The 18,526-nt window shown below is 29.7% G+C and overlaps 1 protein-coding gene across 1 annotated transcript; it reads right to left on the reverse strand.

Annotated features, from left to right (window-relative positions):
- Positions 1-8,957: 8,957 nt before the first annotated feature.
- Positions 8,958-14,255, reverse strand: LOC101215760 (hypothetical protein). Its single transcript, XM_011655505.2, has 4 exons — positions 13,962-14,255; positions 13,792-13,881; positions 9,684-9,761; positions 8,958-9,339 (listed from the first exon to the last, which is right to left on the reverse strand). Exons 1-3 carry the CDS (start codon positions 14,202-14,204, stop codon positions 9,687-9,689), a joined length of 408 nt encoding a protein of 135 aa, XP_011653807.1. The 5' UTR covers positions 14,205-14,255; the 3' UTR covers positions 8,958-9,339; positions 9,684-9,686.
- Positions 14,256-18,526: the final 4,271 nt, after the last annotated feature.

Raw genomic sequence — 18,526 nt, forward strand, 5'->3', positions numbered from 1 at the left:
TTTTTCACCAATTGTGGATAAATTTTAGGATTTTGTCATCTACCCTATCATATTTAATTAGTTATGGTTAACTTAATCCTCTTCCTATCGAATGATAAATAATTACGTAAATTTAATATTAATTCCTTGTAACGGGTGATGCAACCTACCAACCATTGAATTTAATTTAATTGATACGTAGATCAATAATTAACTTTTATTATATTAGTTTTAGGTTATTTACGCTATTATATTGTCCATTTCAAACATCTAATTTAAACGCTTATAAAGAAAGATCTTTTAGCATTTGAATATATATATATATATATACTCTATTTGTTGATCATGAATAATAAATACTGAATTGAATATATATTGTGAAGTTTAATTTTCTTACTTTAATTTTTATATTGTACTTAATAATTTCTGGTTAAATAAAATGAATAGATAAAGATAAAAAAATTTAAATCATACATTTATATAAATATTACATACGTGGTGTACATGATTTATAGAACTTCATGCAAACATAAGATATATATTATTCTAATAATACATATTAGATAATTATGAGTTATTGATTTTGATAGTATGTATAGATTGAACAAAATCTATTCCATGAAAAATAGGTTATGTTATTTAAGAAGTAATTAAACAATTGATACAGTTACTTGAAAGCATGCTTTTTTTTTCAAGGGAATAACCATATTGTACATTTTGAATAAAATTATAGGTTGGAATTGATTATTTTAATTGTTCTCTTGCGAGCAAATAAATTGTATTTACGGTGATCTTTTACTAATTATACTTCATCGTTTATGAGTTTCCTTGACATCTAGATATTGTAAAATAAAATTAGTTTTTCCATGACATTTGTTGATGTCAATATATTGATCAATAGTAATTTGTATTATTGGAGAAAACAATCCAATTTTGTCTAAAGAAAAGGTAATGGTGAGGTATCAATTCACACCTACTTTGATGCTCGAATCAGAAATGACAAGTTTTTGTGAGTAACTTAAGAGTGGAAAATAGTAGGGAACTTTTTTACATACATTTGACCAATGATTTTTGGAGTTTATTTAGGACAATATTGTGTAATTTGATGTTTAGACTCGATAATTGTCCACCTTTAATTTTTTGAAGGGCTGAGTTAATACTTTAACTAGTGGATACTCTACCACCACTTGAAGTTATAGTTTAGTCATATGCTTAAGGATGTACGTTTGACCAATGTGTAGGAAGTTAGGAGTTGTGAAGTATGGTTTTGTAAAATTCTACTTTTTGTTTGGTTCAAAGAGTTCGTGGATTCCTTCACTAAAAAACATTAATTTTTAACCTTATGATCTACATCGTCTTACACTGTAGGTCTCAAAAGTTCACAACTCTGCATAATTCATAACTCTTTTACTCACTATTTCACTCCTCACGCCAAACACCCTCTAAGTGCATTACCCAGTCAATCAACTCCAAAGTCTTCAATAGATCTTTCAATGGTACTATTAAGCTCCCCACGAGTCTTTTGAGTTCCCACGAAGACTCCCACATGAATCCTCTTAACTATTTTTTAAGCTTCCTCATGAATATTGCTCTAAGTCTCATATGTCCTATATCACTAGAGTCCCTCATGGATCCTCTAAGTTATCACTTCACTTCCTAACAAATCTTCTAAGCTATTATTAGACTATCATAAGGTTCATTTGAGCTCACTCTAGGCTCTCATATAAGTCTTTTGAACTTACTCTAAGTCACCTCGAAGGTCCTTTGAGCTAGTTCTAGGATCTTTCAAGCTCTCCCAAGATTAACTTGTTATTTCTCTTAGCTCACTTTGTATATAGTTAGGTCTCCTAGTATCTTTTCAGACTATCGATCTCATTCAATCTTAATAATCGATCTACTTGGTAGCAAAATTATTTTAGATGTATGCAAGTTGGTCTAAACATACCCCACAATTAATATTACAAAAAAAAAAAAAAAAAGAACGACATCAGCAATATACACAAACAATTAAAAATCTGTTTAGCATCCCAATCGCCAATCATTAACGTGTATCAACATGAATTGTTTAAGGAGTTGTCAATTAATAAATGGGCTTCAATCAACTCATTAAAATAACCCACTTCAAAGTTGAAATAATTAGATAATTAGTGGCCAACCTTTGCTCTTGTGGCTGTAATTAATAAAGTGAATCCAAATTATATAAAGTTCAAACTCCCAAATTGAATGTATTTGTTAATATAATTTGTTGCCCAAAGGGTAATTCCGACATATTACACACACACACGAAAAGCTATTCCACGTTGAATTTTTGATTAAACGTACACTTCCATATAATTAATATATTTTGCTTACTTTATTTAGCCCTTAAGTATTCATTTATTATTGATTCATCTGTACTTAATTCATTCATTAAACAACTCCATTTATATATTTTATCAAATAAAAACAAAAACATGTTAACGAGTGTACTACCAGATTTTTTCTTCTTTAGTATTATTTATCAATTAAAAAATATATAGTTAAGGTTTTTAATTAAAAATTAATATTTTATTTATCTATTAATATTATTCTCAACCAAAGTATCTTTTGACTAATCGTAAAATATTTTATGAAAAAATATTCCATGTTTCATGGCATGGCATCCTTTTAGCGTTTAAAAAGAATAAACTAATTTGGAAGTATCCTGGAAATTTTAGCCTACACAATAGAACCTATGAGATAGCCTAAGCAAGCATAGAGAAAGCTTAGTGGACCCATGAGATGAGCTCAAAAAAACAGCTCTAAGAACCTATACCCATTGATGGGTCTGCATAACTCTATACCCATTGATTTCAGCTCAACGGTTCTTGAAGTTTAAAAGTTGGCACAATTATGACTCGATCATCAGTTATGAATCATCATATTATATAAACGACCAAGGTCATAATTCGGCTGAAGTTTCTACTATCTTCTCTATTGTCTAGCTACTGAAAAGCACTAGATTGAAATAAGCATTGGAGTACGTGTAGTTAGACTCCACACCCATGTTTACCTTCTTTTATCTTGTAGACACTCGAACAAATCTCTCCGTTTAAACAAAGTTTACAATTAATTCATTTTTTTTTTTTTTACATCAAAATACTTAAACTAAAAACTAAATAATACAGTATGATTTTGGATACAAATATTATTCAACAGATTACACCATCATGATTATAAAAGAAAATGGAAGGATTAAAGAGTTAATGAGAAAGAAAAATGAGGAAAATGAAAAAAAGAGAAGAAATGAAAAAAGAAAGCAATGAAATAAGGTTTGAAAAACAAAGGAAAGGAAGAGAGTGTGTGGTTTCATTTTAGGATTCCAATTAGAAACCATGTGGTGGATATTTTATTTTATTCTATTTCTAACACAACAACACCATAATTGATAGACAGTGGAGACCTCACTAAATCATTTCCTAAAATTTAAAAATAAAAATGTGGTTGGAATTTTTATTTTTTAGGTATGAAAAATGATTGGGGACAATACCTTTTTCTCTACCCAATATTCATTTCTTAAAAACAATAAATAAATCAAGGATATATTAAAGAAAACTAAGGTTCCACAATTTTTCTTTCCTCTTGCAATATATATCTTCTTCTACTTTTCCTTCTTTTGGTCATTCTAGTGCTCAACAAATACATTTCGATTGTCCACAAATTACTTATGTCAAATCACATCCAATTTCTCATTCTATCTTATCATATTTACTTAATAATCATATCCGTTTCTATTCTCAACTTTTATAATTGAATCAATCTCAATCCAATTATATATTATTTAAATATATATATAAAAGTTTAAATAGATAAATTTATGAAAGTTTGAATTGGTATAACTATTATTTTGAAGTTTAAATCGATACAATTATTAATAAAATATTTTCCATTACGAATGAAAAGTGTCAAATCATAATGGTCATACATTTGTATGTTATATAATTCTGGAATATAATCATTTCTTATACTTATACTCATCAATAAATGTTTATTTATTTTAAGGCTGTAGATTTTTAATAACTTTGACTTGGAAGCTTTTCAAAAAATATATATATATATATAAAAAGCAATACTGAACAAAGTTACAGAGAATCTTGTGTTTGACATACTTAATTTCAAATTTTATTTTACAATATGTTTAATAAAATAGCATATTTTAAATGATAAAATATTTAAAATATTTATAAAATTTTAAATTTTTAGCTTAATGTCACTTGTAAGTAGTTCAATATCTATAAATTTCAGTTTTAAATGTTTGTCATTGTTTGTATTTAGAAAAAAAAATTAAAAAATACGAGCAAAATTCATGAACAATTGTTTGCGTAATATACTCTGATCTTCTCACTCAATCTGGTATTACTGATTTTGCCACATCCTCAACGCCACTAAATCCAGATATGCAACTAACTCCTTTTGATGGTGTGTTCCTCTTGATGATCTCACTTTGTATCGACAACTCATTGGTAGCCTGATTTACTTAACTATGACTCGTCCAACTGTTGTGTATATCGTTCATATTGTTAGTCAATTCATGGCTGCTCTTTGTTTTATTCACTTCACTGTTATCATTCGTATTCTACACTATATTAAAGGCACTTTGGGTCATCGTCTACAGTTCTCCTCACAGTCATCTCTAGTTCTCTCTGAATTAATTGATGTTGATTGAACGGGTGATCCTACTGATAGAAGGTCCACTAGTGACTACTGCTTCTATTTAGGCGATGCTCTCATCCTGACACATCAAGAAACAAACTATTGTTTTTCGTTTCAGCACAAAGTCTGAATATTATCATGCTTTGGCTGATGCCACTTCGGAATTACACTATGACTTCGGAATTATACTATGGATTCGTTGGTCTTACTTACATGGGAGCCCTACAAACTCCCACTATTCTTCATTGTAATAAGTGTGGTGCCATTCAAATTGTACACAATGATGTATTTCATGAAGGAACAAAGCACATTGAGAATGATTGTCACTTCATGCGCCGTCATCTTCAGAACAACACTCTCCATCTCCAATCCATCTCCACCATCGACCAACCAACAAATATTTTCACCAAACCTCTCCATTCTCCCCATTTTACTCAATTAATTCACAAATTCGCTACGATCATGAGTTTCAATTTTAGTAATTGTATGTAATAATGATCCTATATTTAATTTGTAAATTTTTCCCTTATTTTACTACAGTATTGTGTATTATAAGTTATAAGCACTGTATTAGTCTAGAAATAGATAAGGAATATACAAAATATTCAATAAAAATCTCTATCATTTTTCTCTTTCTATTATAAAGCAAAAGTAGCAAGCCAAAGCTATCAGATAATATAAAAGAATTGGGTTTTATGTTTTGATCAAGATTTCAAAAATGAATGAAGAAACTCTCAAATAATTAAGTGCGTTCCTTTGATTTATTCTTTCAAACACTTTAAATTTTTTTTTTTTTAGTTTAATTATTTCGAAAATGAGGTTATTGCATCACAATTGATTCTAATAAAGCTTCCATATCTTCCTTTTCCATCAAGGGTTTATTTTTATTCCTCTATAAATTTTTTTTTAAAAAAAACCATACTTTTCTTTTGAAAAATGACTTCTTTTTCTCAATTGTCAATCTTCTCTGGGTTTCCTCCTGTCATAAAAGAATCCTAAAAGTATACTTTGTTTATTTTTATTAGATTATGATAAACTATAACTTTGGTTCTCAAGCTTCATTTATATATATACATGCAAATTGAAGTTTGTTTTACTTGGTAAGTTGTTACTTGAGTTAAATTCCAGAGTGATAGTTAAAACTTAAGAGAATAGGATGCAAAATAATACTCATTCCCTATATTTTTACAATGAGTAATAATTAGTGTACACACTTTATTAATCTAAAACATTCCCTAGATTAGAATTCTTTTTAGTATTTTCTATTTACTAAAATAATTTGGCTTCTCTAGACTGTAGTTTGAATCTTTTGAAGATAGTCAAAACTTTTTCTGAATTTCTAATTCAACGTATTCAATTAACTATATATCTTTTTAAAATTTTATTCTTATATAACTCGAGTCATTTACGAAGAAGCCAAATAACCTTCATGATTCAAGAAGGTAAAGACTTACCTTCATAAAAATTCTTAGTAAGATTATTACTTGAATGCGTCTTGATTAGATGCCTTGAACAAGAATAGATAGAGAAAGAAGAACTTCAAACCGGAGGAGGAAAAAAAATCTTTCAAAGATTTTCAATTAAAGATTGATCTTTAACAATTCTTGATTAAAAACTTGTTTAATGAAGTTATAAATATTTTTCTAAAAATATCTTCTTGTGAGAGAAAGTGTCACACTCCGAACAACAATAAATATCCTTACAAACTTGAAAGATTATTTTTATATTAAATAATTAAAAAGGAACTTTTCTATTTTTTTTTAAATCGTAACATACATAAATGTGGCAATACAATATATGTATATAAATAATCATTAATTCTTAAACACAGTGAATAAACGTCTCTATATGTTCTTAAGTTCACACTTTGTATTTGAAATTTGAGAAGTTTAAATTGAACAAACCAAATATATATCTCTATGATTTGTACGGTAAATTCACTATGGAACTAATATTTGACTTAATTATACCATTTTTATATACCAATCCATTTAATTTCCATTACTTTTGACATACAAATGTTTCGTTTGTTTAAATATTGTGAAGTCCATTTCAATTTTTTTTTTAAAAAAGGAAGAAGATGACGATGGCGTCATGAATGGAAATTTAGGTCCCAATCCCGATGCACCCTTTATTTATTATTATCATTATTATTATAAGAAGAAGAAGAAGAAAAAGAAGGAGAAAGGGACGGATGATAAGTTGATTAACATTAAAATGCTATTGAAATAAAATATAAGAATAATAGAGAAAGAAGGGATAAAAAGTTACGAAAAAATGAGGCAAAATAATTTCTACAAATTACTTTCCATTGTTTTTGCTTGTTTGTTCAAACATTTTAACCATGCTTTGTTGATTTTTCTTTTATAGTTTTTCAATTTATGTTTATTTTCTCACTTGTTTGTGGCTTTACATGTTTGTTAGAGAAATACTTAAATTCTTAATCTATTGGGAAAAAAAGTTCTGAATATTGTTTTCTTTTCAAAACTTTTGAAAACATTAAAAGGAAATTAATATATATATAATAGAAACACCTTCAGATACAAGTGATTTTTATAATTTTACTTTTCATAAATAAAAAATGGTTATCATAAGTACCTAAGCTTATCATCTAAAGAATTTTCATATAAATTTTTAGAGTAATTATTATTAAAAAAAAAAGGTATTTTTAATTAGAAAAATCATACAAGTTGATTGGCTTAGTTATTGATCAGATCATTGCAATGATCCATTGGTGAATATTTTACTTTTTTGAGAAAATTATTAAAAACGAAAAAAATATTTTATAAAATATATTAAAATTTTAGATTCGGTCAAATTTGAATACATTTGGTAAATATTTCAGTTTGTTATTATAATTGAAAATATCCCTATCTTTTATTATATCTAATTGCAATTATCTTTATAAAGTTGTAGCCTCGTTGATTGAAGCAACATTTCTGATCCAAATTGTTACTGCTTCCCTCGTCATTTCTTATTCTAATAACTCCTCTCTCATTAGAGGGGAGATTTTATTTTTCTTCTTTTGGCAAGTTGAAAAGAAGAACAACTCATAAAATAGGTTGACAGTTGTTGCACTGCAATTATACCAAATTTAATTGTAAAAATTGAGTAATAATATTTATTATTTAAGAAAAGAGTTATTATTAGACTCTCAAGCTTACATTGCAGAAATTGTAAGTTTGGTTCATTTAGAGATCTAATTTTAACTTAGAATACCCAATTTTTACAATTAAAAAATTTGTAGGTGTGGATATTGGAATTCAAATTCACTTTTATCATCTGTTGGACGAATAAAACAAAGCTTTAGCTAAACAAGATAAGCTGGGTAGTAATTGAGTTCCACAACTTTCAATCACTCAACCACATAATTGTTGTAACAAAGGAAAATAAAATTTTAGAAATTATGGCAGGGGACATGTCTTCAGAATCAGAAAATCAGAAGACTGATATCCCCAAGTACAATTTGAAGATGCCCCCTCACATTTTCCAAATTCCAATTAGTTAAAAAGTGCTAAAGTCCAAAAATATTATTCACAACTTTAAACCATTCGTCCATTGACTCGGTTGTCATGCATGAATGAATAATATAAGCAGCTGTTTTTTGTGAATAACACATCAAATACCCAAAAAAAAAAATTAAAAAAAGAGGACAAGAAACTTTATGAAAGTTCTGCCAAACAAGGCATAAATAACAATACCATAGACAATTTATATTTGAGTGCTAATAATTCAAGAAAGCAGGATTGCTATAAAGTGAGGATTAAAAGAGAAAGTAACGAAAATAAGTTGCCATTAAATTACAAATCCCAAGTGCTAAAGGAATCTAATGTTAAATTATTGGGCAAACTTTGATTGAGTAAAACAAGAAGTAACAACTCCAAAAGCAAGAGACCCAATTTATATAAAGTTTTTGACACAAAGTTTGGTTATCCTTTTCTTAAAAGGAAGAGAGAGAGAGAGAGAAAAGAATTGAAGTCTAATTTCTGTAGTGATCAAAGAAATGAAATAAAATGAAACCTTGTCATTGCAAGATACACAGAAAAGAAGGCAAAAGCGCCTTTGTTTTGGCAGCAAGTGTTTTCATGGATTGATTGATAGTAAAGCTAGTGAGAGATGCAACAAAGGAGGAAAGCAAAGCAAGACACCCTAAAAAGCTTGAGTGGCAAGGCAAATCTTGGATGTGATTTCAAAAACAGTACACAAATTCCTTTGTCATGGGGAGATGGAGAATCAAGCAATGGTAAAGAACAAACAGAATCTAACAGTAAGATTTGAAGATCAGTAAAACAGATCACGCCAGCGGGGAAGCGGGCAAAGGAAATTCTTCATGACAAGAACTATTAGTTACTATCATTGTTTTTTATTTAACTTTAAAGAGATGAAAGAACTTAGAAGGTCAAATCAAATAGCTAAAGCCTTTTCTTTTTTGAGTTGTCACAATATTAAGAAGAGATCAATTATAAGTTTACAACAAAAATGAAAAGAGAGGTTTTTGCAATGAACCCACGAAAGGTTGAGTAAACTTACGAGTTTGGAACTCTGGTAATCATGTGGAGATAAGAAACCTACAAAACTTTCAAATGAGTGTTGGGTTTGCTCAAGTTTGCAACTTTTGACCAGGTCAAAATCTCTGCTTTTCTGCACTTTTTCCCCTCCCTGACCTCCACCCTTCTTTGCAAACCCTTTCTGAAGCATAAATGAATGATTTGTCACTTTCAGGGAAAAAAAATGAAAGAAAGAAAGTAATTAATTAATAAAAGAATGCAAGAGTGGGAATCGATGGCGTAATTGAACAGATTATGATAATTGGTGGTCAATAATTTTATGCAAAGAGAAACATAGTCAAATATGGTATAGTAGAAAGTGAAAACGACATTATTTTCTTTTTTTTTGGTGAAGAAAAAGAAGCCACACGATGTATCAATGGGTCCTTGTCTTTTATCACAAGTTATGGAATAAAATATTATAATTTGTTTTATTACACCACAGCTTGTGGAGATAAGAATTTTAATAAGAACAATAACGCTTGCCTCCTATTGTAGGGCAGCTGCCAGTTTCTTCTGAACAAACTCCACTCCCAAACGAGGAGATAGCCGAGGAAGCACTTCCTGCCATACATGTTCATTTTTTTAATTAGTAAGGTAAATCGAAGTGAATAGTCAAAAGAACATGTTCTAAAGTGTATAAAGTTTCTATGTGAACTTCAGAGTCAGGAATAATTTAATTGCATATGAAAAAGGGAATCAATGTGTCTAGCATTACCAAAAAATATTCAGCCAAGCAAAAGCACCCAAACGAGGGAGGAAAAGATCAAAGGACAGAAATCTCTAGAGTCTAAGAAGATTTTTTTAACACAAATATTACATCAATTTGGCTCATTCAAACACGTGGCACTGGTGTTAAAGAGAATTCCATCAATTAAAGCAGGTTTCCTTCGATGAAAATTGGGTCAAAAGATGAACAATAATACAAAAAGGGAATCTACATCCATCAGTGAGCAATGAGTCAGGATCAGTAAGTACTTGTCTGTGATTACTTTTGTGTTTCAAGTGTATGTTAGTAGTTCATAACATAAGGAAATCTCCCGGGACCAGAATTTGAGAACAGTGCACAAAAATAACAGTGCCTAGCTTAATACGCTAACTTGCCGTCTGCGTAACTAAGTATTATCTGAAAAGGACTACTCGAGATAGATGTATAAGGCAAAACAAAAAAAAAGTAACAGATATTGTTAAAACTCTGCATGCCTCTGGATATCTCAAGTAACCCAAATAGAATAACAGAGAATATTAGTACCTAACAAAATGATACATATCCTTTTTACATATAAAAAACAAACATCCGTTTGTCATGATCTTTGAGGAGGACAATAGAAGGCCAAATTTCTATCCTTGAGCTGAGCTCCATTGGATACTAAAACCAGACTATAATACAACATTCTGGATGTGATTTTGAAATGAAATGGTCAAAATCAGTTGTCATTTTCAAAATCACTTCTTAACATCCTTTTAGACATTTAGAATTAAACTCGACGATGAAAATTATATTCAAAAGTATAAAATAAAATATAGGATTAATTTTAAGTGATTGTAGACATATTTCAAAATGATTTTCAACATGACAAAAGTGGTTTTTAACAATTCCAAAATCACTCAAAAACATGCACAGTACAATTGATACACTAGACCTAGATTTCTCACCCTGCATATCCCTTACGAGATACTAGAAATGCAGTAATACGTGAAGTGTAACTGCTTTAGTAAATTACAGAAAGAAAAACAGACGTAAATCTGCTGCAATCACACGTGGGACATGAGCATGCACAAGAATTCTAGCTACTTTTGGGGGTTAGAGGTCAAACATCAAAGGAACGATAATCTCGAATGCTTTCATTTAAAAGAGAACCTTTTGTAGATAATAACGTGTGAAGCTAATCACATGATTACTTTAAGTACTTGGGTTATCATAAATTTTAAAATATTACAGGCTACATAACAAAAATAAAATAGCGACAATTAATGGCAAATAATACAGGAACTCCAAGAAAAGACAATATATCCACAGAATAATCTTCACGTTGAAAATGTTCATAAAGTTTGGAATGACATTAAGATGGAGAAAGAAAATTAAAGAAACACAAACTCAAATTGTACAAGGCAAGGCATCATAAAAAGAGAATCTGAAAGTAGGCGGAAAAAGACGAAGACATCGGACCTAAGTAAACAGAAGGACGGCATAAAGAATATCCACGAAGACATAAAACCTAAAGGAAAAATTGAACAAAGATACAATGTCTTATAATCAACACATCCCAAAGGAACGTGCAGCTTTCCTTTCCAGCGTAAAAGGAGCAGGAAAGATATGAACATGGTAAAGTAAGTGACATTCAATATACAATTTGGAGAAGGAAGAACAAGGTTATAAATGTATCAATTATTCCATATCCCCAAAAAGCATGCTACCTCATTAGGAAAGATGCCCAATTGGAAATAAGTACTCTGATATAGTGATATTTCCCACTTATAGTAAATCTATTGGCCATATTATTACACACAGGGTGGAGACTTGAACCTATAAATTCAAGGAAGTAGAGATTTGAGATTTCTTAACCATTGAGCTATCTTCATGACGACACAGCGTAAATGAACTGGTCATATACTCTAAAAAATTGCAGAGTTATGCCATATTATTTCCATATATTTTTGTGATTACATCCTTTTCCTTTGATTCTTGCCAGCTGAGATACATATTTGTACGTTGGCTTATAAGATCTCTCGTCTCCTTTTGTAACTGATTTTTGTGATTATAGCCCTCTCCTCTAAATCAGGCCAATCAAAAGGCAACCCTCTTAGTAACGCCTATTTAGCAACAATTACCACTCAGCCATACTAGAAAAGAGTTGTGTGAGAATAATTGAACACAAGTAATGCAACTCCTCAGAAGGAAACTCCCAAAGTCCAAAGAGAAGGGTTATAGAGTTTTCGCATTGCAGCAAAAACCAGAAAGGAATAGTTCGACATTTTGTGTTGATTGTCTTTGCTTCATTATTCTTACAGTTGCCACTTAAGTGCAAACTTGATCTCGTCCATAGACCTCCATTGGTTGAGGGGTGATTAATAGCAAGTTACATTCACTACTTAGAACTTTCCAAATGGTAACTTTCTGTACTAACAGAATGACGAAACCAATATGAGAAAATATTTAGAATGTATGGAGCTCTAAATTACCTGCATTTCATATACATTGCTTTTTTCTTCACCATATGGTCACCTTGTTTGTGATTTTGTTTTTGACAGTTCACAGTAAAACCCTTCCAGTAGCTTGTTTCATATTTTCATTTCTAACAAAGAAATTTCACAAACAATTTGTCTCATACTAAGAGTTCCAGGAAGGTATGTAGTTCTAGCAAACTGAGTTTACAGAAAATTTAAGCACAGAAAATGGAAATAGAAGTAGCAATGTGCAACTTTGATAGAATGAGAGGCTTCTCTGTCAGGACCTATCTTTTCCACATGGAAGTTACAATTGGAATGGGCCTCTGCATGTTTAACAACAGGTAATATTAATGTTATCAACCCAATTCTTTAGTTTAAGATGTCAGGTAATTCAGAAAATTTACAAGATTTACATATAAGTGCAAAGTTTTTGAGTCCATTCAAACGTTATCATCCTTTCCACGAGCCATCATCGGTAAAGCCCCTTTGATTCACTGGTATTCAAGTCATGTTCATCAGTAATGTTGACCCAAATGGGCTTTTATGAAACCCATTCACCAAAGACTTCTTCCGTCGCTTATCAAATTGAATAGTTAGGTTTCTCTAATAAAACAGGACAACAAGATTTAAACACTTTTTGGTCCCATAATGATTCCTACAATGAAGCACAAACAACTGCCAACAACGACCGTCTCAGTTCAGACACCAAAGAAACGTATTTTTATAGGAAAACTTCAATGTAGAGGTCAGGATACATTACATGTCAAATCTTCATTAAAGACATTAACTATTCAGTGGTTCAGGATGCTATATTGAAGTATTTTTCTTTTCTTTTTTAGTTATAATTTTTTTAATCTTTCTACACTTAAATGACTTTCGGCACTCTACAGCTGGCTTAATTTCAACGTTATACCGCTAGACGGAATGGGGAGAGACAAACCTAAGAAACAAAATACTCAAAACAGTTGGTAAACAAAATTATATAAAAAAAAAAGGACGAGAAATGCTTGAATCGAGCCAATTGAAAACAATTACCAGTATGTTGATAAAAATCTTATTGGATTGATCACAGACCCAATTGGATCCATAATAAATTCAGTGAGAACAGAAAGATGAGGTGACCAACTCATTGGAACCTCAAAATCGAATGTTACAAGCAAGAACAAGAGGCTACTGACGTGGTACCACAGAAGTTTGGAAAAAAAGAATTCAGTACAACTCAACCAAGGATTTCAAAACAAGTAATGCACAAGAAATTGATCATTTTATAAATCCATAAGCACAATTCTAGATAAGAAGCGCAAAGAAGAGCTCCGTAAATCCGAAATAGAGACAGACCCTTTCCGAATAAGCTATAACCGCCAAAAAAAAAATATCGGGTGGTGCTAATCAGAATTGACAAGAATGAATGAATAGAACCAACCTCCGAGCCATCAGAGCGGACTTTGGCAAGCACAGGAATCTCATACTGGTAAGCTCTCTCCCATTCAGGGTTAGTAGTGATATCCCTCACCTACTTGAAACGAAACAGAAGAAATGAAATTGAAGAGGTTTCAGTAAGAAAAAGAAATGGGAAGGGAGTGAATTGAGTACCTGTAAATGGACGTCGTGAAGAGAATCGGGGCCGGAGAGGAGAAAGGCAGCGTGTAGTTTCTCTTTGAGGCCATCGCACAAACAGCATCCGGGTTTGGAGTAGAGAATGAGTTTGCGAGAGGGAAGAGAGGAGGAAAACGAAGCGGAGGGAGTAAGAATCCGGCGAGAAGTTTGAGGTTTAAGGAGAAGTGATAATGGCGAAGAAGAAGGTCGCCCTATTTTGGCAGCAGTTGAAGATATCATTGTTGCTTCCAATTTCGTAGTTTGGTAGTTGGGACAGCAAATTCCCCGTAAAAGGTAAATAAATCAATCAATCAACCACATTAAATTTAAATTTTTATACTTCATACTTGCTCAGTTAAACAAAATTATGGATTATTTTAAAAAATATAGTGCTTTTTTTAAAATTAACGTTAAAATAGGGTAGTGTACTGCACATTTTATTACACTTATGAATACATATAAACAACAGTGTAAAACTGATGGCTATTTTGGCTATTTTTAAAAAATGTGATGAGTCTCACTACTACTTTTGCATAGGTGACTGATTGAGAAGTGTCTTTTGTGATGGATGATTCATCTCTCACAAAAATATGAAATCTAACATTTTGATTACGTCAAATCTCACTACTATTTTTTATATCTTATCTCATTAGAAATGACCATATTTATGGTAGCCTTAACGTGATCACAATTGAGTTTTTCCAAGGATCGAGATGGTTTAAGGCGACACATGAATGTCCATAATAGTTTGAAAACTAAAGTACCATTATACTTAGAAAAATAAACATAACAACAATAAAAATGAGATGTGGGTGAAGTAAATAGAAAAGTTCACGGGAAGAAGTTTACAAGTTCGCCTGAAGACAACTGGAGAAGGTGAAGAACGTCACCAATATTTGATGTTGATCTAATATCTGTAAATTGTATGTTTATAGAGACAAGGGGAGCTTGGATCCGTCCTCAAAAAGATTATTTTGCTCACTTTTAGGTTTATTCTTTAATTACGTCTTGCGCAAGTCGGCGAAGCCCCCTATCGGCAAAAGTTTTTGCCAATGTCATTGGGTTTGCACGTCGGTTTTGCCAATCCCAACATCGTGATGTGATGTTCTCCCGGACATGGATTTTGGCATTGGGATGGTACTCTCTACGGGTTTTGGTAAATTTGCGGACATATGTGTACGTCAGGCGAACCCTTCTGGTAGTGTAACAATTTTATTAAATACGTATATTAAACTTTGTGGCTATGCAAATTTGTCTGTAACTCTTAATTGTATTAAAGACCATCAATCGTCAAATGGTAGAAACACCGGGGTGAGCCCAAATTGTTTTAATCAGAAGTAGAGTGTGGACTTTGACGAAATGGGCTGGGGTGGGGTGGGCTTTAGTGTGTGAACATTGGGCTTTGTATTTGCTGTGAGCCCAAATTGATTTCTATTTGAAATAGGAATAAATAAAATGAAAAAGGAATGAGATGAGGATTAGGTAGAGGTAGAGGTAGAGGTAGAGGTAGAACCCTTACTTCATTGCCTACGTATTTGGATTTGCCTTCTTTCCTACAAGTTTCTTCCCACTAAATAAAATAACAATTTTATTTATATTCTCATAATATATTCATTTAAACCATCCATCCTTCAAATAATAATCAAGTATTTATTTATTCAACAATGTTCCAATTGTCAATCATCTAGTTACCAATATCAATTGCCTCAAATATATACTTTAAAATACTGACACTCAATAATATTTGAAAAGTATGATATCAATAGATGGATACACATATTAACTTGAATATAATTAGATATGAGAAAAATGTGTAAAGAGAGGATATTAATAAATAATGTATTAAAAGTAGTTATATGATAAGAGTGGGGAGGAGGTGTGTGTGTGAGGAATTTGTAAACAAAAGTAAGGTTGAATAGAGGGGGGGTTGGGGGAATGTAGAAAGCGTCATGTGAATAGAGATATTAATGAATGGAGAGTACGGAGGGCAGGTACGGTGGCAGACTGCCAGTTAACACATTAAATTAAATATATGTATATGTATATGTATATAATTGAATTTTAATTATTATTATAAAATGAGAAGAAGAAAATAAAGAAAAGAAAAGCCCCACAAACACAACACAAGTGGTGTAGTTAAGCAGTCAATTCCTTCACCTGCCCATCTAATATTAACCTACAACGAAATTTGTACTTCCAGTCAAAAATATCTTTAAGCTTTTCAAAATCTTCAAAATATTTATAAACTTTTAAAAAATGGTTCAAAATTATCATTTACATTCGTCTTTTTTCATGAAAACCATTCATGTTTGCTTAAAATGTATAATTTAAAAAGTTTCATAAATATTTTTTACCTTAAACAAAATAAAAAAACACTCCATAATTGAACTTTCTCATCATTTAAAATAAAAATAAAAAATTTAAGTTAAAATGATAATTTTAAATTTATTTAACTGTTACTATACAATAATAGAGTTAAAAAATGAATTTGACTATTGACATATAGTCTAATACATCTATTCTAATTTTGTTGATTTGACTCATTATTGTTTTAGTATGTAATTTTATGAGATTTTGTTAAATTTTATATTTTTAAAAGTATAAATATGTTGATGGGGATAGATATATGGAATTTTAATATTTAAAAAGAAATTTAATTTTGATAGATAATCGTGGAAAAATTATAATTCAAAGTAGAAATTTAACTTAATAAGTAAATATTTTATTATTTTCAAATAAGGGAATATGTTTATTATTTATATTAGTGTTACTTCTTTTTTTTTATATAATTTATGAATTTTTCTACGATGTAATGAATATATCGATTCACCATTTCTTATTGATATTAAACACATGAAAATGTAAAATTATGGATAGAAATATCATATTGATGAAAATTTAAAATTATAATTCTAACTTAAATATTGTGTTTTTATTTTGGATTTACTAACAACTTTTTGGGTAAAAATTGGATTAATAAATTTTTATTTTTTATCTTTTAAAATTTAAGAGTATATATAGAACTTTTCAAAAGTTTAATTAAGTGTATTTTTTAAACGAAACATTAAAAGTTTTCATCCAAAATCAACATTGAGGATGTCTTTTAACTATTAACTTTTAAAAATTTAGAGGTATTTTTTACAAAAATCACATTATTTATAATACTAGTTTGATATTTGTGTTTCATTTTTATTTTATTGCATAACTTCATTTTTTTTCTTCCCAACAAGTGATTTTTTTTTGTTAAGTATCTCTATTTTTAATTGATTAATTTTCCTTCCAATTGTTGTTTAAAATTAAACTCATAAACAGTTCTTAAAATGCTATATGATTGCTAGAAAATTATACTTTATAACGGTTAGAAAAATAAATTAACTATACTACTTTAGTTTATCATATTAAATTACATAAACTTTTAGAGAAGATAGTTGATGAATGAATAAAAATTACAAATTAAGAGAAGATGGCAAACTAACTCAAAGTTATATATATATATATATATTTAGATATTCTTGAAGATGTCAATTGATAACATATTTTTTTATAAAAAAAAACACTAACTTCATAAATCACACACTATCAATTAAGGACATATCTTTATAATTTCTATATTGTTGTTTGTATTGGTATTCAAATATTCTTTTATTTTTATCAATCTTTATGGATTTCTTGAATCAAAGCCAACAACTTCTCGATTTGATCAGTCTGACCCCTAGGTGGATAGATCGATTGAACAGTCAACGTCTAACGAATATGTTCTAAAGTGCATATTTTATGTATAAATTAAAATATCAATAAAATGTAAAAGATTTTAAAATGATATATTTTTTAAATAAACACATCCAGAAAAGCATAAAAAACCAAAAAAGAAAAAAAAAATAGAAAGAAAACGAACATCTCAAGAAAAACATGCAATGAAACTGATATATTCCTTCTTATTTGTAAGACTATCTAAATTGTGTGTAAATTGATGTAGGAAAAGAGCTTTTATAAGCATTCATATTTATGAATTCTTAAAGGTCCATTCATTGTATTTTGGATAAAAATTAATAATGAAATGAATTATTAATTATTTTCATTCGTAAAAGGAACTTTTCGACTTCCTTATCTATGGAAGTCTTATGGAATTCTTTATTAGTTATAACTTTTAATTTTCTCGAGCTATTAGAAGTTGAAAAGACTTTTAATTTTATTAAGTTATTAGTTATTGATAAGTTACAATTAACCTAATCAATTTATAAAATATCTCTTTTTTTTCAATTAGCATAAAAATAGGAAAGGACAACATTGCCATCTATAACGAGCTCCTTGTAAAGAAAGGTAAAAAAAGATTAACTTTATTAATAATCCCCAATTTCCTTCCCTCTACCTCACATTTATTTTATTCTTTAATTTATTTACTTAACGTGCAGTTTTAGGACAAAATATGACAAAATATTTTTAATATAATAAAATAAATAAAATTATTTACAAAATATGACCAATTTTCTAAATATTTTCACTAGGTTTTTTATTTACAATAATTACTTTTCGGTCACTAATTAATTTTTTTTAAAGACCAA

The sequence above is a fragment of the Cucumis sativus genome, chromosome 4 (genome assembly GCF_000004075.3).
Source record: "Cucumis sativus cultivar 9930 chromosome 4, Cucumber_9930_V3, whole genome shotgun sequence".
In the NCBI taxonomy this organism is placed as follows: domain Eukaryota; kingdom Viridiplantae; phylum Streptophyta; class Magnoliopsida; order Cucurbitales; family Cucurbitaceae; genus Cucumis; species Cucumis sativus.

Excerpts from the sequence above, each read along its gene's own strand:
- LOC101215760 (XM_011655505.2), bottom strand. The coding sequence starts at position 14,204 with ATGATATCTTCAACTGCTGCCAAAATAGGGCGACCTTCTTCTTCGCCA. Across the intron at positions 13,882-13,961 it reads TTCACGACGTCCATTTACAG|GTGAGGGATATCACTACTAA; the intron begins GTACTCAATTCA and ends CGTTTCAAGTAG. Across the intron at positions 9,762-13,791 it reads TCCGCTCTGATGGCTCGGAG|GAAGTGCTTCCTCGGCTATC; the intron begins GTTGGTTCTATT and ends CATGTATGGCAG.